This window comes from Heterocephalus glaber, unplaced genomic scaffold, assembly GCF_053883595.1.
Source record: "Heterocephalus glaber isolate CG9 unplaced genomic scaffold, H.glaber_assembly_v1.0 deba00000943, whole genome shotgun sequence".
Lineage (NCBI taxonomy): Eukaryota > Metazoa > Chordata > Mammalia > Rodentia > Bathyergidae > Heterocephalus > Heterocephalus glaber.
In genome coordinates this window covers 1,825,237-1,852,400 of record NW_028258175.1, presented here as the reverse complement: position 1 = coordinate 1,852,400, position 27,164 = coordinate 1,825,237, and the positions used below count along the sequence as shown (strand labels likewise).

Genomic DNA, 27,164 nt, shown 5'->3' with positions numbered 1-27,164 from the left:
AGCTTCTTGTATAGGTGTGGCTGTAAAGTAAAAATGATGATATAAATACTCTAGCTACTAATCATTATTGTCTTTGTGTTATAAACTTCTTGTTATCTACTTCAGGCTTTATATATTTATATTATCTGGAGCCAGTCATTGAAAAAGTTCTTCAGGTCTACAAAATAGAGCCCTATAATAAAAGTTTTAATGCGCAACTGTAGAAAAAAATATATATATTTATTTAGTATATTTACTGCCATTGGATGGATCTGGCAGATAGATTCCAGGCTTTTGTGTACAATGAGCAAAGAATTGCAAGTGTACATACAATCATTTTAAAAAGCAGCTGTATTTATTGAAGATCACCGGTAGCTGTGCTCAGGGTAGGTCTGTCCACAAAAATGCAACAGGAACAGAAAAGTGGTGCCAGGACGACAGGAAAATAAAAAGCACACCTAAATCAGGCTTTCAGAATTTGAAGGCCATGCACCCGGCGGGTGCCTCTCACTGCTCTCTGGGGAGACTGACGGGAATGGCTGGTAGGGTGTGGAGTCTGGTTCAGGGGCTCCTAGGGCACAGGACTTTTGCAGCGTTCACTGGGATTAAATTGTGTACCTGAGATGCATCCCATATTTATGAAGCCTTAACAAGTTCGAGTGGGAAATGTTACTGAAGGTCAGGCCAGGAAATCGAACGTGAAAGTGCTCAGGCCTGGAGCTTTACCGATTTCTGGGTCTTTGCCATTTTATTTTCTGCTTCTCTCAGAACAGAGGAAGGAAGACTGGCCCTGAGATGTTGCTCAAACTCTGCTAGGCAGAGGGGCGCGGCCTCCCAGTCCCCATTCATTCACCACTGTCATCGTCAAATAGGAGGACATTGGATTTCTTATTAGGGAAACAGGAAAGAGTCTGGGCTTTTAAATTCCACCTGTTGCACTTGGAGAAACCTGAAAACAGAGGCTAATATTAAAGATAAAAGACCGATACCAAATGTTACTGACTTCCGCCGTTATTTTGGAGACGTCGTGGATATTCTGCTGTTTATTTCTGGCCCCAACTTGTTTGAGAAGCTTATAAAGTGAAGGTTAGACCAAAGCCAGTCCAGGACCTCCCCGGTTAAATCGGGAGCGTCAGCCACCGAGCACAGCAGGCCTGCGTTCCTGCCTCCTCCACGCCCAGCCCAGCGCGGGACCCCGGAAGGGCGGCCCGCCCAGCAGCCGGCCGTCCGGCCGTCGGTCTGTCCGCAGCGCGAAAGCCGCCTTGGAAGGACTCACTGCTGCCCTGGAGTCGACCTCTGTAACTGGAGCGGCGCCCGGACCCGATGCCAGGAGTGCAAACAGCCTCCAGAAAGGCGGAGTTCTTCCGAAGAGCAGCAAGAGCCGCAGGAGACGGCCTTGCACCTTCCAGTCCGAGCCCGGCTCAGCCGGCTGAGTACTCGCTTGGCCCCGCTGTCAGGGCAGCTTGAGCACGCGGAGAAACCTGAGTCAGCTTTGAACAGTCTGTGTACAGTGACAGGTACAGTCGTGCGTCGCGTTGGTGTGAACCTGACGGTAGGAGTTAGCAGAGTGGACAATATGTCAAGATTGGCATGACTAAGAACAACCCATTTGGCCAAATTCTTAAATTGGAAGACTATAGGAAGCCAAATGTTTCCAGACACTTTCGCTTCGTGTATCTTCACAAATGAGTATTCATACCTGGGTCTTTAGAAGACTCAAGTTTTTAACCATTTTGGTCCAAGGGGGAAAAAAGGTATTTTTATGAATCCTGTGTAAAACTTTATGACCTATGTCTCTTCTTCCTTCCCTCCCTCCCTTCTTTCATTTAAAAAGTCAAGGACATTTAATTATCTCTCACAACAGGAAATCCGAGATAGATGGTCCCAGAGCCAGTGTTGCGGCTAAAGTGCGTACAGAGCACACAGCCTCCTGTCTTTCCCCGCTATTGTTTTCCACAGCAAGCTGACATTTTTCTGTCATGCTTCTCGCTGCACTGGAGACTTGTTTCTTAACTGGAAACTTTACAGTAGTAAACCTATTAAAACTTGAAAAGTAGAAGCTAAAGACTCCTAGAACAAAGATTCTAAATTTTTTTGTTTTTCTTTTTGGCAGAGCTGGGCATCAAACCTGGGACCCCATGCATGATAGGCCCAACTCTAACACTTCGTCTACTTTTGCCAAAGTGTTTTTCTTATCAAGTGCTTCCCATTCCACTCTAATTTCTGTTGAAGAGAAGACCGGGTTTAGTGTTGAATGACTTCACTGGTATTTATTAACGTGTCTATAACATATTTGTGGAGGAGCAGGTTAGTCTTTGTTACCAGTATAGTAATGGCTGCCGGAGTCCAGCTCCAGCGGGTTCAGGTCCTGAGAGGAGGTATGGAGTCGGCGACGAGAGAATAAGACGGACACTGAGTAGAGGGTCGGCAGCTCAGCTTGCCCATCTGAGTTATACCGAAATCACTTTACTTATGTATGTTTTGATTACACAAGGCTTTGGTAAGCAGTGGGTCCATACACAGTGTGTTCTCAAACAGTTAAAGAGCAAGCTGATATCATCTAAAAAACTATTTTAGACCACCCAGTTCTAGATACTCTTCCCGGTGCTATGTGAACTCTTGCTAACTTATCAGATTTACTTTTAAGGAACAAAAAGCATTTTAGAAAGGTCAGGCTACTTTATTAGGCCAAGTTTTGTCAGATCTCATTGTTGTGTGCCCTGCCAGTGTTGGCCAAGGGTGACCAGGTGCCAGACAGTGGGGCGCCTGTGTCATGAACTTGTTGATGTCCCAATCTCCCTCTGTGCAGTCAGGGCATATGGATGTCACGTCCCCACTACTCACGGAGGTATGAGTGAGGGGCTTTTCTGTAAATGCATTTACAATTTCTTCCTGTAATCCCGGCCTAGTAACCATTTCTGAAGTACTGACTTTTATCCTCTCAGTGATTTCCCGGGGAGCACAGCACCGAGGGAATCACTACCGCGGAAAGCGAAAGCAAAGGACAGAGTTGTGGTTTCAGCCACAGTCTCGGTTTCACTGGAGCTGTGTCAAGGAGCGAGATTGTGACCATGGCCTGTGCCAATGGCATAACCTATTTTTTAAATCGTTTAATTTTTTCTCTACCTCTGTTTCTTCATATGCAGTATGGGTAATCCTTCTTTCATCCTTCTACACGAGATCTTTGGAGGATTAAGGAGGACATTTTTCTTTATTTAAAAGGTAGCTGAGGCCGGGGATTTAGCTCATTGGTTCCACCTCCTGCCTCGCAAGCACAAGGTCCAGAGTTTGATCCCTGGTACCAAAACCAAAAAAATAAATAAATAAATAAAATAAAAGGTAGCTGAAAAGTTATTGCATAAATATGAAGAGTAAATTTATAGTTTATATAGCTACCTGATTTTCCCTTCTCAGACTATTGTTTTGGAAGGGATTATTCTCATTACAGTTAAAAGATGTATTTAAACTGTGATTTTCCTTAAATCATTTGAGGAGGAAGTATAGTTATCCCTAAATTTCCTTCCATTTTCAGAGGACATGTTAGTGGAACATAATGAACAATGTTTTTCCATTTTATTTGTATTGTTCCTGTGCTCAGAATGAATGGTTGATCGTTATACTTCGTGAAAAGTCAAAAGAGAAACTGGAGCCAAGGTGGAGTGTTTTCTTAGCAGTTTAGTCTATTTCAGGCTTCATTCTGCTTTCCTTGCTATCTGGATTAATTAGGCAGCCTGCTATGTCAAAGTTTAAATAAAAGACACATTTCTACTTTGAAAACAAAATGAAGCGTAAGTGCCAATGACTTGCTAATGTTTTTGTTCTCCCCCCCACTATCAAAAGACACCCGTTTATCAAACAACAAAACCCATCTTCCTTTGTCTTCCTCTTCTTTTTATTTTTTTTTGGTACCAGGGATTGAACTCGGGACCTTGTGCTTGTGAGGCAGGCGCCAGAACCACTGAGCTAAATCCCTGGCCTTCCTTTGTCTTCTTTAGATCCAACAGGGTGAGACTTTGGATCCCTGGCGGGACAAAATCAACCCTAAAATAGTTACAAAAGGAGGGACCCCTGGGCCCTCTACAGGCCCTTAAGAATAAGGCGTCAAAGTCTGGGGGATGGTGAAGAGGTAGGATAGAAAAAAAATTTTTAAAAAATAGGTAAGAAGGAGACAAGGAAATCATAACTGAAAATTATACTTTTAAGAAGATGCAGCTTCCAGGCCCCACCCACGATACCCAAGGTGATCCATATCAGTATTCTTTTGCTTCAATTTAGGCTCCTTCCCTTCCTGACCCATCATGCCCCCCAAATTTCTCAAGATAGTAAAAGTCCATAGATTCCAAAAACTTTTTAAATTATTTACTCAAACAAAATAAAACAAAACAATTGTGCCCATACCTGTAAAAAGGGCTAGTATCCTTCCTGAGGGGCAGACCACCTTTTCCTAGGGTTCCTGCTCCCTCAAGAGAAATGTAAATATTCCCTATTTTAGGGCCTCTCTCTCTCTCTCTCTCTCTCTCTGTGTACATTTTAATTTCTCCCTAATAAAACCCTTCCTGTGCCACTTACTGATTAGTCCTGAAAGTTATTTTTCTGTGCTGGGAGTCAGCAAACCTGCAAACTTATTCCACATGAAGGGTGAATTAGGGGAACCTCCTCAGACCCGTCTTCTGATAGTTGGTTAGGATGTCAGTGTCTTCATCATGTTCCCTGCTGGTTTGAGCCTCAGAAGACATCTGTCCTACCTGGTAACGGAGGAAGAGGGCAGAGCAGGCCTGGCCAACTCAAATAGAATTTCAAAGATGCAGTGGTCACCCTTCTGCCTTTGTTCTTATTCAAAAGGGGGAGGAGGTATAGATAGAAACTGTCTAAAACAGGCCAGACTGCAGGAAGAGGGCCCAGGGCCCAGGCCTCAGTCTGAAGAGAGGCCAGCCCTGTGAAGAGGCTCCAAGGAGGCTTCTTTTTTTTAACTTTTTTTTTTGTTACCGGGGATCCGGGGATTGAACTCCGGTCCTTGCACTTGCACTGCAGGCAGTGAAACCACTGAGCTAAATCCCCAGCCTCCAAGGAGGCTTCTTGATCAGGCCTGGCCTGGGAGTTCCAGCTCCAGCTTTACCTCAAAATAGCTATATGGCTCAGTTTCCTTTCAGGCCTCAGTTTCCATATGTATAAAATGGGAACAGTGACTATATTTACCTGCTGGGATTATTGGGAGGGTCAAATCTGTTGAGCAGCTGGGTGGGGGAACTCTGTAAAGTGGAAAGACAATTTTACAACCTTGTCGTAGTCAAGGGTGACTACTCAGAATGAGTGGAATTCTGGCAGGCGAGGGGAGAGGAGGCATGTCCTCAGGAAAAGGACAGTGTGGAGCCAGCCTAGTCCTCACAAGTCATTCACAAGCATATGTCCTGCACTCAGCTGCTGCCAGGCACTGGCCCTGGGGAGGCATGATCGGCAGTCCCTTGGACTAAGGCACAGTGGTGGGGTCCTGGGAAGTCACACCCACAAGTTTGGACTCTAATTAGGTGCCATGTTAGGAAAGGTGGTGACAAAGAGGGCTTCTGACAGGACAGCTTCAGGAGACCTGGGGGACCTTGGTCAGGGCTGAAGCAGGTGAGAGAACCCTGCCCTCCCCTCGACCTCCCCCAAACCCTGCACTCCCCCTACAGTCACTGCCCTCCCTCCTTTCTTTCTCCTCTCACCCCATTTCCCTCCCATAAATACGATGTTGGTCACAAACACTTCCGCCCACAGCTGGACATCTGTGATACAATGATACAGTGGCATCCAGAAGCCCACGATAAGGCCTGTGGGCCACTCAGAATCTGGCAGTCAGCTACAAGCGAGCATTGCCGGAAAATCCCTGCTGGAATGCTGGGAGTTGTATTTCTCAGGCATAGGCTTGTGCGTTGGCCCACACAGAGATAGGAGGGAAGTGCCTGGGTCGGTCTAAAACAGTGATTCTAGTCTGTGCCTCCAGAACGCACATACATTACTGATTCAAATCTTTCTGCACAGGGCTAGGGTGTAGCTCCATGGTACAGTACTTGCCTAGCACATAAGGTTCTAGATTTGATTATCAGCGTAACAAAGACAAAAATAAAAGGTGCCCCTACTGTTATCAATTGCTGGAGTTCTTCTGCTCTTCTGCCCAACTCCTAAGTGGGCAAAATGTCCAAGTCCTTTAGTCTTACCAGCCCTGAGTTTCAAATGTCAGTGGCTGTTAGCTCTCAGGGTTAGTGGCCTTCTACTCTCCTGACAGCCAGAGCCAGCAGCCACCAGCAGGCCTTGGAAACTCTTCCTGAGGCGGAAGATGCAGGGCTGCCCCAGCCACCTCTGCTGCCCTCTGTCGCTGGCCACTATGTGGTCATCCTTTACTCGCCCCAGCTGCTGGCTGCTGTGGGTGCCAGTGGCTCTTGGTGTTTCCTGCTCTTAGTGCACCAGCTTAGCATGATCATTTGGGATAGAAATCATGAATAGGCAGAAATATGGCATCAGCCTTTACCAGGAACTATGCTGCAATTTAAGGGGGAGCAGTGTGCAGACTGACCCACTAAGAGCATGCGTGGGAAAAGTTCTCGTAATAAAGAAGACAGTGGAACTGCAGGTTATTATGGCTTAGAGGAAGACTGTCTCCCCAAACGCTCCTGTGTGGGGGAGGTGACCAGATCGTGGGGTGCTGTTCTCACCGGTGGATCCAGCCATGGATGAGGTCAGCAGCTGACTGTGCTTTGGGGGTGGGGCCTGGCTGGAGGCCATCACTGGGGGTTATCTGGGAGGGTGTGTCCCTGTCCTGGTCCTCCCTTCTCTCTCGGCTTCCTGGCTGCCTTGACATGAGCCGAGCCCTTCCACCTGCCACTTCTGCCTCAGAGCCAGCTGCCCACGGAATGAACCCACTGAACCTGGGCGGAGGGGCCCAGGCAGCTCTTGGGTCCTACCCCAGTCAAGTGCTCCCTCAAACCCAGGGTCCTGACAGACTGCCCCTTCTGTCACACAGGCCACTCCTGGGACACTTGGCGCCTGTGCTCACAGGTCTGGTGGCTTGCTCGGCCCCTCCCCCCTGCTGGGGCTGAACCGGTGCCACCTCAGAAGCCAGACTGCATCCTGCCTACCCTGTGCCTCTTCTCATGAAGAGGACAGGACCCTCTGTGATCTAAGCCGTATCCTCTCTGCCCTCAACGCCTCACATGCCCTCCCTTGAAGACAGTGGTAAGTGCGGACTGAAACGGACTTGGGGAGTCACTTCCTTTTGTTTGTTTTTTTAGGCAAAGTCTCACTACATAACCCCGTCTGGCCCAGAGCTCAGGCACCTCCTGCCCCTCCTGCCCCAGCCTCCTGAGTGCTTAGGATTACACGTGTGTGCCACCGTGCCTGACAGTGACTCACTCTGAGAAACAGAATAAGGCAGCAGTGACGGGATGTCACCTCTGAGTTGGTTTACTGAAATCCTACAGCTTCTGTCACGCTCACCACCTGTTGTTTTCTCTCTTTCTGAAATCTTGTTCCAGGGAAGTCAGCTACCATCCTGTCTCAAGAAGAGGCCTGAGCAGCAAGGAGCTTGCTATGTCTTGGGTGTGGTTTTTCTACCAAAGGTTCATGTAGAAGATTGATCCACAGTGTGGTGATGTTAAAAAGTGGTGGGATCTTGCCAGGAGTGGTGGGGGAGGCCTGTAATCGTAGCACCTGGGAGGCCGAGGCAGGAGCATTGCAAATTCAAGCCCAATCTGGGCAACTTATTGACCTAGCAAGACCCTGTCTAAAAATAAAAAATTTTTTTAAATGTCTGGGCTGTATTTATTTATTTATTTTTGGTACCGGGGATCTGAGGATCGAACTTGGGTCCTTGTGCTTGCACAGCAGGTGGTGAAACCACAGAGCTAAATCCCTGGCCCAGGGCTATAGCTCAGTACAAAGGCTGTGGGTTCAATCTCTAGTACTAAAAAGAAGGAGGAAGAGGAGGAAAAGAAAGAAGGCAAACCTATCCACCCTACTCCTTCTCATGTTTCCTGTCCCCCCCCCCCCCCCCCCCGCCATCCTCTGTGCTATTATGCAGCACAGAACTCTCATCAGATGCTGCCACTATGCTGTTTGGACTTCTCAGTCACCAGAATCATGAATTAAATAAAACCTCCTTTCTTTTACTTTCTTATTCTCTTTAAAAACGAAAAACAAAACTATTCCATGACTAAGCTCTTTTCTTCATAAAAATATCCAGGCTCAGGTATTTTGATATAGCAACATCAAGTAGACGAAGACAGAGCCCATGTTCTGAGAATCAGCCAGTGCTTGGCAGCAGCTCATGCCCCCAGCCTCTGCTTTGCTGAGCCTTAATGCTGCCTGCAGCCTTGCAGGAAACTTAATTATAGGCTTGTGAGAGACCTGGAGACAGAACCACCCAGCTAGTCCACCCCAGATCCCCGACCCACAGGAACTATGGAATAATAAATGTGTATTGTTTTGTGTTTTTTTGGTTTGGCTTTGTTTTGGTTTTGAGACAGGGTCTCCTTATGTAGTTCAGGCGATCCTCCTGCCTCAGCCTCCCTAGTCCTGGGATTATAGGCCTGCACTACCACACCTGGAAAATGTGTGTTGTTTTAAGCATCTAAGTTTTGGGATAACTCATTACACAGTCATAGATAAGTAATTCACACTTCTATTTTTCTACACTTCGTTCTTTGTTATATTCACTCCAGTTTTAGCTCAAACACTGACTTCAGAAACATTTTTGGCACATTTCCCTCACTCCTTGTTCTCAGTCATATCATTGTGTAGATTTTCTTCTTAGCATTATGCAATCAGTTGGTCAATAAACATTTATTAAGCACTTCCTATGTTCAGTCATTGAGATAGTGGTGAACGAGTCAGGCAACAGAGAAATGCATAGCATGTCGGTGGTCTCTGTGTTCCTAAGGGATAAACGGGAATTTCAACGCAAGGTCTTGCTGCATCACAACATGGCAGGAGGCATCACATGGTGGAAGGGCAGAGGGAGCAAACCCACTGTGCGATATGGGACCCGCTCCCGCAGCAGCACCAAGAGTCCATTCATGAGGGTGGAGCCTTCCCAGCCTAATCATCCCCAAAACCGCTACAATGGCAACCAAATTTCAACATGAGCTTTGCAGGGAGCTCGCATTCGGGCCACAGCAGATGGCCTTGCAGTTTCCTTTTTAGTTGAACAGCCTTAGGGAACCAAGGCACAGAGAATCATGAGGACATAAGAATAAGGTGGGTGGGGTTCAGATATGTGGAGGGGATAAACTTTAAAAGATCTCCCCACATCAAAGCAGGAAGAACCTTGAAAGAGAACTTAAAACCAATGTGTCCCTAAGAGAGGGCTTCTGTGCCCTTCTCTTTCAGGATAGTTTGGTGACATCTGAGGAAAAGGGTTCTTACCCCCTTTTCCAGACAGGCAAGACCCCAATAGTGCCCCTGAACCTGGTATGACATGAGGGCTGTGGGAGGTGACCCAGAGGACCTGAGCTAAGAGCGAGGGCTGGGTGGGTTGTGTGAGGAGCTGACAGGAAGAACAGGAAGGGCGGCCATCTTGGCAGATGGTGGTGCGCAAAGGGGATGGTAAGGCCAAGGCTGTTCCATGTCCCTTCCCAGCTCCACTGTGGAGCAACCCCAGAGAAAGGGAGCAGAAAAGCATCAAAGTGGCCCTCAGGAAACACCTACCACCTGACAGAAGAGGAGTAGGAAATGGAAATGTAATAAAGCAAAAGACAGGATCACATGGCTTGCACATCTTTGCTGCAGTTTTGAATGGTTTGTTTCTGCAGTGCTGGGCATGGGCCTTGCATTTCGTGTGCTCTTTCTTTGGGCTGCACCTCAGCCCTGTGTTTTGTTTGTTTGTTTGTTTTTGATACCGGATATCGAACTCGGGTCCTTGCACTTGCACAGCAGGCGGCGAAACCACTGAGCTAAATCCTTGGCCCCATGTGTCATTGTTTTAACTGAGGATTTATAACATGCTTAGTACGCACTTTACAACCTTACCTCCCTAAATCCCAACTGCCCATCCTGAGTGTTACCAGCATTTCTATTTAATACAGGGGGAAACTGAGGCAGAGAGGGAGGTAACTGGCCCAAAAGGTCAAATAGCTAATAAAATCTGCAATTTGAACCCATGTATTCTGGGCTCAGAGTTCCTTATGTGCCAAGTACCCTGCTAAGTGCTTGAAAAACAATTCCCTTCAGCTCTCAAAACCACATGGGAGGTGGATTTTATATTTATCTGGTATTTACAGATGAGAAAAATAGATGCAAGGTAAGCAAATAAATAGTGCCAGGCCAAAGTCAAGTTTGCAGACAAGTTGTGGGTATGGGTCTGGAAATGAGAGCCTTCCAGTTAGGTGGTGTAAAACAACCACGTTGTTACACTCAGTGATGATGACGTTGGTCAGGAACTAGACACAGCTCACCTTTGCACAGCGTCCTCGCCCTCATCTGGGAAGACAGCTGTTGGAGGCGACTGGACTGCTGGGGCCTTGCGTGTCTGGTGGGTGACAGTGGGCTTTAGCTGGGACTTCAACTGGGCTGCAGCGTGTTCAGTTTTGAACTTCTTTACAGTATGGCAGGTGGATTTTAAAAATCCCAGAGAACAAGGTGGGATTAGTGTTTCTTTCTTTTTTTTTCTTTTTGATAATGCCATTTCTGCTCTTCTCCCTCAGCCAAGACAGTCATAAAGGAAGGGACTGTGCTCAGTCCGGTCCCTACCATTTGCTGGGAAAGGTCAGAATCACATGATAATGAAAAGCATGTGGTGTTGGAGCTTTGGCTGTGGCCATCTTTGGTAATGCAATTTGCATGTTCCCCAAAGTCCATTGTGTCTGTGGTCTTCAACCTCCACGGCATCCTAAAATCACTTTTTAAAATCCTGATGCCCATGCTATACCCCAGACCAGTTAAATCACAATCTCTGGGAACAGGGATTTGTGTGTGTGTGTGTGTGTGTGTGTGTGTGTGTGTGTGTGTGTGTGTGTGTGTGTGTGTTCGTCTGTGTGTGGTACTGGGGATTGAACCCCAGGCCTTCGCACTGAGCTACACCCCCAGCCCATTTTTATTTTTTATTTTGATACAGGGACACGCTAAGTTACTCACTTGCTCAAGCTAGGCTTTAGCTTATGATCCTCCTGCCTCAGCCTCCCAGAGTGCTGGGATCACAGGTGTGCGCCACCACACCCAACTTACGGGTATTTTCTTTAACTTCTTGGTAATGACGATATATGCAAAGCACATGGTAGTGTCATGAACAGCCAGTTGTGATATAAGAAATAAGCATTCGTTTTTCCTCCCAGTTCCTGAAACCCTTGGAATTTCCTGATAGGTGTGAATGAAGCATTTTTGTTATTTGTAATAAGCGACTTTCAACCATACTTGAGTTTGTACTAATGAGGTGCCTCTTGGGAGAGAGCCAGGTCATTAGAGGAACCAGCTTGTGATTAGAGTCAAAACTCCGCTCCTCCGGCCCCAACCCACAGAGAGGGAGAGGGGGTCGACTGTCACCAAGAGGCAAGAATTTAATCATCTTGCCCTCACCCCCAACAGGAACCCTAAACCAGGGGCTTGGAGAGCTCCAGCCGGTTTCCCCTTCACTGGCTCCGAACCTTGCAGGGTGCAGCTCTATGAGTCTTACCCTAGTCATTAGCCACTAAATGTGCATAAGTGCTTCCCTGAGTTTTGAGTCATTTGAGCAAACTCAAGCCCAAGGAAAGGGTGGGGGTCCCCGGATTTGTAGCTGGGCTGGGGAGTCAGAAGTACAGAGGCCTGGGCCTGAGATCCAGCCGCACGGGAAGCGGGGGGCGGGGTGGGGGGTGGTGTGTGCGGGCCAAGCTCGGAGGGGACCTCTGCACTCCCTCGGTGAAATCAGTGTCAAAATTAAATCCAATCGCAGGACAGCTGGTTGGTGTCTGTGAAGGACCCTAATTAGCAAGACAGACTCCATATTGCTGCTTGACCCACCTGCCTGCCCTTTAGATGAACTCAGAAGGAGAAAGCTTAAATCCTCCTCCCCTTAGAAAGTCTCTTTAGAAATAACAATTAATCAACTATTGTTTTACAACAGCAGGACGTTCCGCGCTTCTGTACCTTTTGCTTGCTTTACTAGTTCTATCCCATAGGGGGGCCTAGGAACTGCGGGCCTCAAAGGTGTATAAAACATGTTTGTCTCCCCCTAGTTGAGGCTCGAGTCCGATGCTCGGCTCGGGTCCTGGCTGGTAATAAACTCCTGTGTGGATTTAATATTGGTCTCTGGTTGGTTCTCTCTCACTGGGTACAACAGTCTGCAGAGAGCTGGAGAATCGCTTGATGTGGAGAACCCGCACATGTGATGGGAAAAGTATGTGAAGGTGTACAGAAAACCAGTGATCTTTAGCTGGACGCAGCTCCGCGTTTCCGTTGCTGTATTGCTGGGGATTGAACCAGGCAGAGTTGAAGCCCAAGCCCCTTTTTATCATGAGATCAGATCTCAGCAAGCGCCCGGCCTGGCATTTCCTTGTAGTCCTCTGGCCTTAGGCTCCTGCGTACCAGGGAGCCAGGCCCAGCAGTGAAGCTGAAAGCAGTATAAGTTAAAAATGCATTGGCAGGTGAGGGTGTGGCTGCCTACTTTGCAGGCACAGGGTCATGAATTCAATCCCTGGAACCAAAAAAACCCCCAAAAAACCATAGGCCGAACTCAGGGACTGTCCCCATGTGGACAGCCAACAAATACACATTTCCTTTTACCTCACAGCCTCAAGCCAGCTGTTTCTCCAAGCGGGCAAACTTGTGACTCCTGCTGTGTGCTCACCAAAGGTAAAGGACAGATGAGCTTTTTAAAGAAGTTAGAGAGAGGACCTGAGTTCGATCCCTGGTACCAAAAAAAAAATAAAATAAAATTTAAAAAAATAAAGAAGTTAGAGTTAGAGATTTCTTTTTACAGATAATTTCTAACACTTGACTCTGGCTTTTTGGGGGTGGTTATAGTTTCTTTTTAAAAAAATTGAGTAAAAAAGTAAGGTGGTGACTTTTCAGTACTAAGGAAACACAGTATAGCCTGAGTGCCCGCATGGCAGGAGTCATAAAGTGCCAAGTAAAAGATGAAGTTGGGAAAACCCAGAGGCCAATCATCAATGGTGCTAACCATGACTGTTACTAATATTAGTATTATCTTTAAGGAGTCCTAGTTGAAAATTAACTTTGGCTGGGTGTGGTGGCACACACCTGTAACCTCAGCACTTGGGAGGCTGAAGCAGGAAGATTGCTGTGGGTTGGAGGCCAGCCTGGACTACACAGTGAGACCCTGCCTCAAAAAAAGAAAGAGCCGGGGATTTAGCTCAGTGTTCCGGCCCTGCCTCAAAAGCGCAAGGTTCCAAGTTCAATCCCCAGTACCAAAAGAAAGAAAGGAAGGAAGGAAGGAAGGACGAACTTTGGGCCACTCTGAAGTGTAATCTGCATCTACACATCTGTATCTGAGGGCAGGCCTTGGAGAGAGGGACAGGTGGAAGAGCACCGGGATGTGTGTGGGATAAACAACCCCTGATGAGTTTCTCAATTTTCTGCAAGAGGCTGGGTCCTCTGAGTTATGGAAACGTCGCAGGGAAGTTTCCGTCAGCCTTGAGGGGAAACAGAGGGCAGCGATTTCTCCAGTTCTCAGGAGGAACTCACAGAATTAGGGAAACAGGCATTAGATGCAACCAGGAGAAGGAGAAAGGGAGTAGAACAAAGGGGGTGAAGCCTGAAGGGGGAGATTCTGGACAGGATCCTTCCTGATCCAAATTTCTCTGAGTACAAGAATCGCCTGAACAGCCAGGAAGCCCCACACACACAGAGGCGGGGGTGGGGGCGGGGGAGCAGCAATCAGAGGCTGCGTGACAAGGGTGGGGCCCTGGGCGCAAGTCAGTATTCGGGGAGTGGCTGCCACAGCTGGGGACTCGAGCCTTCGTTTTACCTCTTTAATGGAAAAGAGGGTAGTGTTATCCCGGGATGAAGCTCAGTGGTCCGCTGCGTGCCCCACAAGTGCAAGGACCAGAGTGCAATCCCCGGTACCAAAGAAAAAGAAGAGAGGGTAGTGTCACCATTTGACACGTGAAGAAGCCCAGGCTCAGAGGCGTAATGGACCAGAAATGAACTACAGTCTAGGGGCCCTCACTCCACGTACCCTGCGGCTCTTCTCAGGTACCTAATAAAAAGGGAAAGTGGGCTGGGGATTTAGCTCAGGGGCACCGCATCTGCCTGGCAAGCTCAAGGTCCCGAGTTCGATCCCTGCTACCAGAAATACAAAGGAAAAAGTCTAGGCTTTGAAAATTGGACAGACAGAGTTCATATTTTCATTTCTTGAAAATTGTTTTTGTTTTTTTGTTGTTTTGGTACCAGGGATCGAACTCGGGTCCTTGCGCTTGCCCAGCCCCACATTTTCATTTCTAATGGGTTGCGGCTGAGTGCCTTTGGGCAAATTACTTAACTTCTCTGAATCACTGTTTTCTGGTCGAAAAATAGGATCGATAATGATATGAATAAAATCTATAAAGGGGCCGGGGATTTAGCTCAGTGGTTCTGATGCCTGCCACACAAGTGAGAAGTCCCGAGTTTGATCCCTGGTACTAAAACAAAACAAAACAAAAAAATCTATAAAAGGCTTGTTACAGGGCTGGAAGTGCAGCTCAGTGGCAGACCATCTGCTTAGCATGTGCAAGGCCCTGGGTTCAATCTCCTGTACCACAAAACAAACAAATGAATAAACAAAAACCTGTCATGGAACAGGAGCCCAAAACACAGGAGTTGTTGTTATGATTTTCTGAAGCTAACACCCCAGATCTACGCCAGCGAGAGCAACTGCAAGGTGCGCTGCAGCCATTTGCCCCTAGGCTCTAGAGCTGACAGAGGCCTCGGGCCTGGGTCCAGTCCTACCAGCATCTGCTTCAGTGGGGCCCTGCTAATACAGTAGGCATCCAGCAAATTCTGAGTGGATGGCTCATTTCCACAGAGCTTGAGGGGAAAGCTGCAGGATGAGGAGCCCTGGGCCCATGGTGTCCTGGGGTGGGGGGGCTAGGGAAGACTTGCAAGAGGAGGCATTTGAGCTAACCTTGCAGGATGGGTGGGATTAAAGCATCTCAGTGGAAAGGCCCAGAAATCCAGAGGCGTGCTGGGACAGGTGGTTTAGATTTCAGCCCATGAGAAGCAGCTGCCCCACCCCGCAAGGGAGATTGCTCCCATCCCTGGCTGTGTTCCAGCAAGCAGTGGGTCAGGGCAGAGCAGGCACGGTTGGGCCAGATGTCATTTAACATCATGCACAGCTGGAGATATTCTCTCTCTCTCTCTCTCTCTCTCTCTCTCTCTCTCTCTCTCTCTCTCTCTCTCTCTTCCTCTCCCTCTTTTGAGACAGGTCTCACTATGTAGTTTCGGGTGGCCTTGAACTCACTGTGTAGCCCAGACTAGCCTTGAACTCGAGATGATACTCCTGCTGCAGCCTCCTGAGTACTGGGATCACAGGTGTGCGTCATCACACGCAGCTCTCAGCTGTGGACTCTGACTGTCACAGCCTGGGCTCAGAGGAGCACAGGAAGGGGTCCCCAAGGGCTCCAGCTGGTCAGCTCCAGCAGACACTACCAGCTCTGTCCATGTTTGGGCCTCTGAGAACAGTGGGCTCTGAGTTCTGTAGCTGAGGGCTTCCATGGAAGGGATAGGAGAAGAGAAAGCTCTGTCCTGGCCAGAACTAGGGGTTTCTGTTCTACATCTGATGGGTTTGTATGTTAGCAAGGTTTCTTTCTTCTTTCTATTTTTTTAATCTATCATCTATCCGTCTAATCTATCTGTAATACTGAAGATTGTATCCATGGTCTTCACACTGAGCTATATCCACAGCCCTTTTTAATTTTTTCATTTTGAGACAGAGACTGGCTAAGTTGCCCAGACTGGGTTTGAACTTGCAGTCTTCCTGCTTCAGCCTCCCAGAGTGCTGGATTACAGCCATGCACCAATCCACCTGGCCTTTCTTGCTAGTTTCTTCCAGTATTCTTTTTCTCCAGCTTTCTTTGATAGTAGATTTTTTTGGAGGGGTACTGGGGATTGAACTCAGGACCTTGTGCTTTCGAGGCAGATGGCGGAACCATTGAGCTAAATCCCAGGCCCTAGATTTTTTTTTTGTACTGGGGATCGAACTCAGGACCTGATGCTTGCCAGGCAGGTGCTGTGCCTCTGAGCTACATCCCTGGTCCTGCTTTCTTTGATAATAAAACCCTGCCTCGATGGGGATTTAGCTCAATGGCTCCATGCCTGCCTTGCAAGCTCAAGGTCTTGAGTTTGATCCCCAGTCCAAAAAAAAAAACAACAACCCTGCCTCCATCCAAGTTTGGGCTACCACATGGCCAAGCTGCTAAATACCACATTTCCCAGCCTGTCTTGTAGGTGGGTGTGGCCGTGTGACTCCATTCTGAGCAGATGTGGTGTGTTCTATTTTTGGATTATGCCCTTAAAAATGACACATGCACCAAATACAGACACATGCCATGTACACCCTGGTTGGTTTGAGCAAATGCAGACAGACGCAAGCAGAAATGTGCCTACACAAAACCACACAAGAGCCAGGATAAAACACACACTGAGACTGCGGCTTCTGCACTTTGTTTATTGTCACTGTCACCCTGGAAGGAGGGGTGTGGGGCTCCAGTTTCTTCAGGTTTCTTTTTGGGACGAAGCTTCCTGGCTTTCTAGCTATCCATGCTCTGCCTCTTGCTCCTCGCTGCCCTTTTGCTGGGCCTGGAGGTGCTTTCTTGGCCTCCCTGGAGCCTCACAGGCGTGTGCGTGCGTGCGTGCGTGCGTGCGTGTGTGTGTGTGTGTGTGTGTGTGTGTAAGTCCTGGAGTGGGGGTGGGGAGCAAGCAGGTCTGGATCCTGCTCCCGGGTCCTAATTCCTCTTCAGTCCTGTCTCCATTGCTGGGTGGGGTGTCCATGGTCTGGTCTCATCTGGGGGTAGGGAAAGCAGGTGGTGAAATGGGCAGAGCCCTGGGTTCCAATTCTGCCTCTCCTACTCATTGGTTCTACAACTCCAGAGAAGAATCTAACCCTCTGTGGCCCCAATTTCTCTATAACCCAAACACGGACACACCCTTAGGAAGGTTCAGTGTTTCCTCTTTGCTCTGGTCACTGGGAAGCCCTCCTTTCATTTTATTCCAAGTTAAGACGATTCTTTGATCCCTCTTCGACACCCACCTGGATGCCCCCAGGCTTGTCCTGGGAAGGCACGGGCGCCTCCCCTGGCTCTCTGGCCCTGGAGCCTCACCTCCAGCTCTGCCTCAGCGCCGGGTCTTCTTCCTCTCTGAGTTCTGGAACTTGGTCACCAGCTTCCTCTCGTGCCCACCAGGGCAGGGGCGGTTGGTGTTGGCAGCAGCCTCTCTCTTGCTTCGACCTTTCCGGCCTCCGCCTGCTGGGGACCAGGGTAGGAGTCAGAGGAGAGGGGCAGAGAACCAGGTGGTTAGGGCTGCAGGTGTGGCAGGAGCAGGGACAGTCAGTGCTTGACAGCTGCTTCCCATCAGTGGAGTCAGGGCCTCCCAGGTGTGTAAGAAGCACTCTGTGGAGCAGGAACCAGGGCAGGTGACTGAGGCACAGAGGGAACAGGACAGGCTGGTGGGAGAAGGTGCAGCATGGGAAGACGCCCACGGGGGTCCTGGTCGGTGAGGAGGCTCGGAAGTGGATCAGGGAGGAGAGCTGCTCACCCGGGTAGGCGTGGGCCAGGCTGTACTGGTCGTACTCGTCCAGGCTGGCTTCCTCCTCCTCTGGGTCTGGGGGCTCCTGGGAGGGGCAGCGGGTGGCCATGGGGTCTGGCCGGCTCATGGCCTCCTTCATCTTCTCCTGGTGAACCTTTGTTTGTGTCTGGCCTCCTTTTCCAGTCTGCTTGCCCCACCTATAAGGCTGCGTCCTCGGGCCTCAGGCACTGTCTGATGCAATCTGGCCTTCCCCCAGCACCAGCCCAGACTCCAGGCTGAGTGTTTTTCCAGAGGAGACGCCCGCCCTGGGGGAGGAGGGAAGGGCAGGACCTGGGCAGAGCAGTCCGTGGGCTTTTGGCCAGCAGGAACCAGAAGGCCTTACCTGGCCACTCCTTCTTCTCTGTCTCCGTCCTCTGCCACATGGCCCTCCTGGCCTGGCCACAGGGCTGCCCCTACCCTGCGGCCCACTGTGGCTCGCACTCAGGACAGGATGGTAGAAATGGAGTGCGAGGAGGGAGGAGGGGACACCGACACCCGAACCACCCTCATCCAGAGCCCCCAGCTTTACGGAAAGCCCCTCAACTTCCTGTGACGCAGCCCGGGAAACCTTCCCTCACCTGAGAAGAGGCTGCGGGTGGCTGAGACTGCAGATCGGGAGCCCCGGGCCCATCCAAGCCCCTGGCCACTCTCTCCGGTGTGACCTGGACATGCCACTTCAGTTCTCCTCCGTAAGGGCAGGGACAGTCGTCCTGTCTGACTCCAGAGCTGGTGAGAGGATCCAAGGAGAAAACGCCAGAAAGGCCCCAACAGCGGCCCCCAGTCGAGTAGCTTCTGCAGCACAGGCCCTTGCTGGGGCAGAAAGAAGCTTAGCGTATAATAAACTAACATACTTAGGGAAAAGACGTAACGAAGTGAACAGATATTTGCACCTATTTAATATGAATTAGTATGTATTTGAGGGTGAATTAAATATTTTTAAAATTTTTCTGGTGGGAAGACAGTGTCTCTTTTGCCCAGGCTGGCCTTGAACTCCAGGGCTCAAGTGATCCTCCTGCCTCACCCTCTGCAGGAGCTGGGACTACAGATGCACAGGGAAACAGGCAGCCCTGAGCGTGAATTTCATAGGAATTAGTGTAAGTTTTAAGCTCAAAGAAGACACATGTGGGATGGAACGTTCCGTACTTGGCTGAAGGGTCTGCCTTGTGAGTCACCGTGGCCCTGAGAAGTGGCGCCCAGACTCTATCGGCCCTGTCGTCCGAGGCGGGCAGGTAGTCAGACAAAACATTCCTGTCTAAACTGAAGCAACTGGTTCCGTGAGATCCAGGCCAGAGCTCCTCTCGCTCCCACCCCCTTTGCCAGGCCCCTGCCCGTCGCTGCTCCACCTCCAGGTCCCACAGTCCACGCTCCCCGCCTTCCAGCAGCCCCCCAAGTCACCCCTCCTGGGTTTAAAAGAAGCTTCACTTCTGCTCCTGTCCCTCCCTGGCCTAAGACAGAAGTACAGGTAGCTTTTGTTTTCCAGGTTTGTAACTTAACACCCAGGAAGTCAAAGTGAGGAGAGCAGGCTACTCAAGAGTTGGGGTAATAGTGAGCTAGATGATCAGGGGAAGGGGAAATAACCTTAATTTACACTAAGATAACAAACTAAGGCAAAGCAAGGTGGAGAAAATTAGGAAATATCGTGTGTTCTTGGTACATGGCAGGCTTTATCACTGCCGCAGCAAAGTAATTCCCCTCCCACGACATGGGATGGCCTTACGACTAGGCTCAGGCCCTTGTTAACAGACATTTAACTTTCAGCAGAGTCTAGCAGGACAGCCACACATTGTGGAGGATGAACGGCAGCAAGGGAATAACTGGAGAACTGCTCCTGTCCTTCTCTGCAAACCGCTTATTCTGACAACTACAACCAACTCCCAGATTCCTAAGAAGCCCTCTAGGGGACAGAACTGGCCCTGCTTGAAAACTGCTGTTTTACTCCTTGATCTCTGCCACCAGGCCTCTCTGGTGAGGAGCCCTTTGCTTGGGGCGTTCAAGATGGAACCCCGGACCCTGAACAAGCTGGGCAAGCGATCTGCTCCTGAGCAGAGCCCCAGCCCTCACACTTCCAGGTCTCTCTTTTTTTTCAGGGGGGTGGGTACTGGGGATGGAACTTGGGACCTTGAGCTTGTGAGGCAGGCGCTGGAACCACTGAGCTAAATCCCTAGCCCTCTGAGTCCCTTATTTATTTATTTATTTATTTATTTATTTATTTATTTTGAGACAAGTTCTCACTACATAGTTTAGGCTGGCCTTGAACTCACTATGTAGTCCAGGCTGGCCTCGAACTCCTGGTGACCCTCCTGCCTCAGCCTCCTGAGTGCTGGGATCACAGGTGTGCACTACCACACCCAGCCAATGTTAATCCAAGAGAGAAGGGGCTTCTGGGAGATGCCACCCTCCTGACATGGACCTGGAGGGCCCAGTGGGGACTTGATGGGAGAAGTCAACAGGTGAGAGTTCCCACACCCCAGCCTCCAGGGATGGGTATGCTCAGCCAGGAAGAAATCTATTTTCTTTCTGCTGGTGATGATAATAACTTCCTGACATTCAGCAGACTGCCAGGCACACCTATTACAACCCAGTAAAATCAGCCTGGAGTAAACCCAGGGGCCTGTGGAGCTGTGGACTGTGTGGCAGAAAGACAGCAAGACACACCTAATTCCAGGAGTTAAACCATTCAAATAAGCAGGGCATGGTAATCCCAGCATTTGGGAGGCTGAAGCAGGAGGATCGCTGGAGTACAAGGGCAGACTGGACTACATAGTGAGTCTCTCTCTCTCTCTCTCTCTCTCTCTCTCTCTCTCTCTCTCCCTCCAAAAAAGCCCTACCCAAATCAGATGTGAACATCCTAAGGGCTGTGCAGAGTCACTGTCTCAAAGAATCCCGAAGCTTCTGTGCCTGAAGGCAGGATGGAGGAGCAGGGTGGAGAAGCAGTGACATTGCTGTGTACCAAGGGGTCACAAGGAGCTTAAAGGAAGCAAAATACAGTGCATCTGCATGTCAGCTCCTCGGTCCAGAGAAACCCACACACCTGGCCTCTGCGCGTGGAACTCTTCTTGGCTCCGTGGTGTCCTCATCTGCAGGGGGACTGGTCCCCCAAGCCCCAGCCGGAGTGGCACCACTCTGGGGGCCTCCGTGTGCCCCCTGTGGGGTCTTCACCAGGTGCCCAGGCTGTGTCCCAGATTCGGCAGAGCCGTCCATCTCTGCTACCGCAACCAGCAGGGTTCCGGGGGTGGGATCGGAGTGGGCACAAACACATCATTCTCCCGCTGATTCTGGCTCGTGCTTTGCTTTTTGCTGTGTACCTTGGAGCACTGCATAAACAAGAGCTTGGGAAGTCGGGCAGCGACTTCGGGAGTGCAAGTTCCCTTGAACCATCCAGCGCTCTGGTTTTTTGTTTTTTTGTTGTTATTTTTTTTGGTACCGGGATCGAACTCAGGTCCTTGAGCTTGCGCAGCAGGCAGTGAAACCACTGAGCTAAATCCCTGGCCCCTAGCACTCTGAACAAACTCATTAGACATGCAGCAACTCTGAATAACTCATTTGTTGACCAAACTGGACTTATCTGAGTCATCCTTTGGTCTGTCGACACCTTCCCAATTCAGAGGCAGGAGGATCTTTTGTGCATCTCCCAGGAATTCACAAAGTATCATCTTGAATACAAACATGCTGTCCTTCCCTCTTTCATGGGCAGCAGCAACACTGCTGATTTTGAAATGCTCACATCCCTGATAACACACAGCCTTCCCTACAGAGATGCTCCCAGAGGGAAGTAAAGCACTGAGGGCAGAAAAATGTTATTGCAGCCTTGTGCAGCAGTGAAAAAACATGAGCGTCCCAGTCTCCATGGTAAGTGACTTCTCAGCATCATTCTGTGAGGAGCTCTGTAGCCATCATAAGAGAAAGATGTCATAGTACATGGTAAGGTGAAAGAAGCCTGTTATAAAATATCATAAGAGATAATCCTATTTTTGCATGAAATTTATTGAAATAATATAGGTGATTCTTAGTGATATATTGTTAGCATAATATAGATGTTATGCATTTTTTCTAGTAACTAAAAATAATAGGTGGCCAGATAAGGTTCCTCTTACTAGTAGGAAAATCTAGAATGATAAATCCTATTACTGGGCTGTAATAAGATGTAGCTCAGTGGCCCCATGCCTGCCTCGAAAGTGCAAGGTCCTCAGTTCGATCCCCACTACTAAAAATCAGTCAGTCAATCAATCAATCGCTCCTATTACAGGACATCTCCTTAGAGATCAGCAAACCTAGTCCCAATTAACAGATGAGGAAACTAAATCCCATTTAACAGAAAAAGAAATCTAGGACCAGGGCTGAGCACATAGCTCGGGGGCGGGTTGGGGTGTGTACTCAGCATGTGAGCAGCTACATTCCAGCCAGAGAAAAAGAGAGACAGACAGACAGGCAGAGACAGGCAGAGACAGAAACAGAGAGAGGGAGACAGAGAGACAGAGATGTAGAGAGAGAGAGACAGAGAGACAAAGAGAGACAGACAGACAGACAGGGATCAGCATTCTCCACCCTACAAATGTTTAGGCAGTGACTATGTGCCAGGCACTTGCTTGATACTGGGGATATAAAAACAAACATGCCATGGCTGAGCATGGTGGTACAGGCCTGCAATCCCAACACTCTTATGAGAGGCTGAGGCAGGAGGATCATAAGTTCAACCCCAGGCTGGGGACCATAGGAGCTTAGCAACTCCTCACTCAAAATAAAGGGAAGTGGGTGCTGGGGATGTAACTCAATGCAAGGGCCCTGGGTTCAATCTCAGTATAGCAATTAATTAACTAATTAATTAAAAACAAACATAACAAGACTTAGAAAATAGCCAGGTGTGGTAGTACATGCCTGCAATCCCAGCACTTGAAAGGTCCAGGCAGGAGGACCACAAGTTCAAGGCCAACCTGAACTACATAGAGACACCCTGTCTCACAAAACCAAAACCAAAAAACAGAAAATAAGAAAACAAACAGAACACAGCGTCAATACTCAAGGCACTTGCAGACAGGACAGTGAACAACAATGTCCAATAAACAGGAAGTTATCACACGGGGCTGTAAGTAAATAAGAAAAACGTGTGCAGGTGGCAAGGTGTACCCGACCCGTTCCCAGAGAAGGTCACAGGTGAGCTAATCGGGAAATCGAGGCAGGAGTCAGCTGGACCGGGACCTCAGAGCAGCGTCGCTGGAAGGCCCCGGTGAGGGAGAGCACGGTGCATTTGGTGAAGCAGAGGTGTCTGGGTTCCAGTCCGGGTCAGCAGGCAGGCCCCCCACTGCTCAGGTCAGGGCTGTCCTGCGAGAGCTCCCTGTCACTGAGTCTGTTGACCAGCGTGTGGTGACTCAGCACACGTGTCAGTACTCTGACACAGAAGAAAGGAAACACGCTTGGATCGTGACTGCTCGGTGTCGATATTATTTCCAGGCCCTAGGTCCTCTGCTTAAAGGACCCAGGTTGTTTAAAATGTGTCTTTTGAGATGTAGTGACTTCACAGTACAGAATTCCCTTTCAGCTAAAATTTTTGTGTCAATCAGGTCTTTCATATCCAGCTGTAATTTTTGGTGAAGGCTTCCTGGACAGGACAACAATCCAGGTTTCCTGCCGCCCAGTCTCTTTCTGTGTGATCACTCCTGCAGGGTGGTCAGCTCTCGGGACCCTCTGTGGGATCCTGGTCTTCAAAGGTGGAATTCTACCCAGGCCTGGTAGCAGAGGCCTGTAGTCTCAACACTCTGGGAAGCTGAGGCAGGAGAATCCAAGTTTGAGCCCAGCCTGGGCAATTTAGCAATTTAGTGAGACCCTGTCTCAAAATAAAATTTTTTTAAAAGGGGTGAGGATGTAGCTCAGTGTAAAGGCCCTGGGTTGAATCCCCAGTAGTTGGTGGGTGGTAGTGAGATGCCATGGAAGTCTGAGGAAGGTCAGGAAGATTCAGGAGGTTGGTCAGAGTGGTCTTTGGGCTCCTCTTGGCAGCTTGGTCCTGGCGTGGGGCTCTGGGAAGAGGCATTTAGCACCCTGCAGGTACCCTGCTCACGCTGGTAGGGAGAGGGGGTGGCTGGAGCAGAGCTCACTGCTGCTAAGGCCACCCCACCGCCAGGTGGTCAGGTCCAGCATGGCTGTCCACAGCCCAGCCACCTGAGGGCGATCCTGGGTCCAATGCAGCTCTGAGTTCCACAGGAAGTCTGTAATCCTATCTTTGTAAGAAATTTCATTTTAGTCATTAAACATAAAAATGCAAGACAATGAGATGGATACCAAAAATATCCTTAATGGGGCCAGGGATTTAGCTCAGTGGTTTTGCCACCTGCTGCGCAAGCACAAGGACATGAGTTCAATCCCCGGTACCAAAAAAAAATATATCCTTAAAATATCCTTAATGGTTATATCCTACACTGGGATTATGGAGAATTTTTAAATTTTCTCCATTATCAACTGTAGATTTCAGACTTTTTCACAATGTGTAATTTATACGCTGACAAAAAGACCAGAACATGATGAGTTGATATATTTTGTCCCCCTCCTTCCTTTGATTCCATGCATATTATGCCACCTTCTGGCCAGAATGTGGCTTTTCATGTATGCATCAGGGTCAAAGACCGTTAAATGGTGACCAGGTACAATTTCCACCACTATTTCGTGGTCCTTGTCCCCGATGCCTACACAAAAAGCCCTATTGTGACCCGAAGTGGCATAATACGTTTCCTCCACCTGCCTGCCATGGGGGTCCCATCCTGAGTTGATGGACAGTGAGTGGGCTTTACCTACAAGGTGCCTGAACCCCACTCCCCTGTACAATAAGACAGCTCCAAATGGGAAGAAAGCAGAGAGGAGCAAGAGAGGTGAGCTTTGCCCTGGGCAGTGGGGCTCAGCAGAGGGAGGACTTCATAGAGGGGATTGGCAGGAAGTTACTCTAGGTACCTCGTCAGTGTCCTTGGTGTTCTCAAGTAACGACCTTGCAAATCTTCAAGGTTCTTTGAAAAAGGATCTCAGATGTGATGCTCTGAGACCACGACATTTGAGGAGAGCAGGGAGGCCCAAATTTCTTTGCCATGCTGTGGTTCCCCACACAAAGGAGGGATTCTGCTCAGTTCCTTGGCTCAGATTCTCCCCAAATGACCGAGCAGACTCACACCTCAGTCTCTCAGGAGTTGCTATTGGTGGAGATCTATCTGGAGAGGTTGATGGGAAAACAGAATATCTAGTCTTGCAAGGCTGAAGACCAAATTCTATAAAGGTTACCCACCAAGATGCTCTCCCCTCCATGGTCCTCCCCAAGCACAGATAATGCCTTCATGTGTTCTTTCATCAGACAAGCATTTATGTTGTGTGCTGGTACTAGGCTCAGAGCTAAAGATACAGAGATCAGAAGAAACAACAGAAGCCCAGCCTTCATGGAGCTTATAACCTAAGGAGTGAAAAGGAAGACAGATGTGAGTCAAATAGCATCATAAACGAATATAGAGCTTGTGTGTCACAGCAGTAGAGGTCGACATGGTGCCTTGAGGGATTACAGTAGAGGTTCTGGACCCAGCAGGGAGCATACGTAGTTCTGGGGGTGAAGAAGGGAAAGAAATGTGCTCCAGGCAGCCTTTGCAGCAGCCAAGGGAAGAAAGGACCCAAAAAGGACCCCAGGAACTGAAGCAGAAAGGAGGTGGGAGAGGTGGAAGAGCAGCAGGCAGGAAAAGGGGCCGCAGACCCAGTGCCACAGGACAGGGGTTCCCAGGGCTTATATCTGGGTGCTTGGTGTCCCAAACAAAGAACTGGACAAGACACACAGAAAAGGCAATTAGACTGCACATTTACTGAAGGCGGAAAGAAAGTATGGTCGGCAGGGTGAGAGCAGGCCGGTGAATAAAGGGAAAGGGGTCTCCAGTATCCTAAATCCCAGGGGTTGTCCTTCACCTCTTGCAAATAAGGCATCTCTCAAAGCTCACTTGGCTTCTTGGCTGAGGTAAAATGAAGGATCAGGAACAGAGTCTTTTGATTTGTTATGCCCATATGTAGGTGAAGGACTGAAAATAGCATCTTCTGATTGGTCCTGTGAACAGAGCCATAATCAAATGAAAGCTTGAGAATATGGCTTTCTGATTGGTTCTGTGTACAGTGCTGGAGTCATAAACTGAAGTCATTTTGGGTCCAGTATTGTGCATGTCTCTCTCTCTCTTTTTTTTTTTTTTTTTTTGAGAAATATCTCCTTCAACCCATTATTCTTTTTTTTCTGACCTTTGACACATTCCACCCCATTAGTTATCTGGTTTGCCCTAGCCTTAATCTCTTACCTCACCAGGACATGAACACATTTACATTTTTAAAAGACAACTGTGGCCAGAGTTGATCTGGGGAGCAATGTAAGAAGTATTACTCCACCCCAATAGCGGGTTTACATCCAAAGAAATCTTCACTCCTGCCAGGAAGGGACAAGCATAAGGTTGGTTCCTGTGGTACTGTTTATGGTAGCCAGTAGTTGGAGGCAATTTCGAGAGTGTTTATGGGGGTCCAAATAACTAAAATGTGAGTGCTCACCTCAAAATACTGCAGACTTATGCTAAGCCACAAATTAGATGTACACACAGGACGGGTCTTTCTGAGCCATGCTATGTTGCCCAGGATGGCTTTGAACTCCAGGGTTCAAGTGATCCTCCCACTTCAGCCTCCCTAGTGGTTCAAACTACAGGTGTGTCACACAATGCTCAACTGTCATAGTTTCCCATCATGAGACAAAATACACAACACCTCCAACACAGAGGAGGAGAGTTTTATTTTGCGAGGGAGGTGGTGGAACCACTGAGCTAAATCTCTGGCCCAGGAGAGGTTTATTTTGGCTCACATTTTCAGTCTATGATTGGCTGGTTCCGAAGTATAAAGAGCATGCATGGTGTTAGGGCCTGTTGGAGGAAAGTTGTTCACCCCGCAGCATCCAGGAAGCAGAGAGAGAAGGGAGGAGCTGGGGACAAGAATATACTTTTCCAGGTCATGCCTCTAGTGATCTATCTCTTACCAAACCCCATCTCCTCACTGCACATTCAGTTACTGAACTCATCAATGGACAAATCCACTGATGAGTATAGCAACCACGACCCAATCACCCTTTAAAAACATGAGACTTGGGGGAACTTTTTAGATCTAAACCATAACACCAAATAAACACTTTTAAAGCTGGGGATGCTGGTGCACACCTGTAATTCCAGTACTTAAGAGGCTGAGGCAGGAGGATTACCAATAAGTTCAAAGCTAACCTGGGTTACATAGTTCAAGACCAGCCTAAACTATAGAGAGAAATCCTGTTTCAAAACAAAAACATGGGGCTGGGGATTTAGCTCAGCGGTTTCGCCGCCTACTGTACAAGCACAAGGACCCGAGTTAGATCCCCGGTACCAAAAACAAAACAAAACAAAACAAAAAACAAAAAACATGACCACAAAAATAACCAAAAACAAAAAAAACCC

General features: G+C 48.7%; 1 protein-coding gene and 1 long non-coding RNA gene across 3 annotated transcripts; one reads left to right on the top strand and one right to left on the bottom strand.

The window, feature by feature from the left end:
* Positions 1 to 488: 488 nt before the first annotated feature.
* On the top strand, positions 489 to 7,763 carry LOC101724826 (uncharacterized). Its single transcript, XR_205722.3, has 3 exons — positions 489 to 1,496; positions 6,977 to 7,188; positions 7,488 to 7,763. It is a non-coding gene; the product is annotated as an uncharacterized LOC101724826 (long non-coding RNA).
* An 8,808-nt stretch (positions 7,764 to 16,571) lies between these two features.
* Nupr1 (nuclear protein 1, transcriptional regulator) lies at positions 16,572 to 17,938 on the bottom strand. Of its 2 annotated transcripts, none has more exons than XM_004856066.3 (3): positions 17,671 to 17,938; positions 17,238 to 17,378; positions 16,572 to 16,921 (listed from the first exon to the last, which is right to left on the bottom strand). In XM_004856066.3, the coding sequence occupies exons 1-2, from the start codon at positions 17,798 to 17,800 to the stop codon at positions 17,251 to 17,253; spliced, it is 258 nt and encodes an 85-aa protein (XP_004856123.1). In that variant the 5' UTR covers positions 17,801 to 17,938; the 3' UTR covers positions 16,572 to 16,921; positions 17,238 to 17,250. The 2 variants fall into 2 exon arrangements, with proteins under 2 accessions (XP_004856123.1, XP_004856122.1); XM_004856065.3 differs by having other exon boundaries at positions 17,238 to 17,381; positions 17,671 to 17,937.
* Positions 17,939 to 27,164: the final 9,226 nt, after the last annotated feature.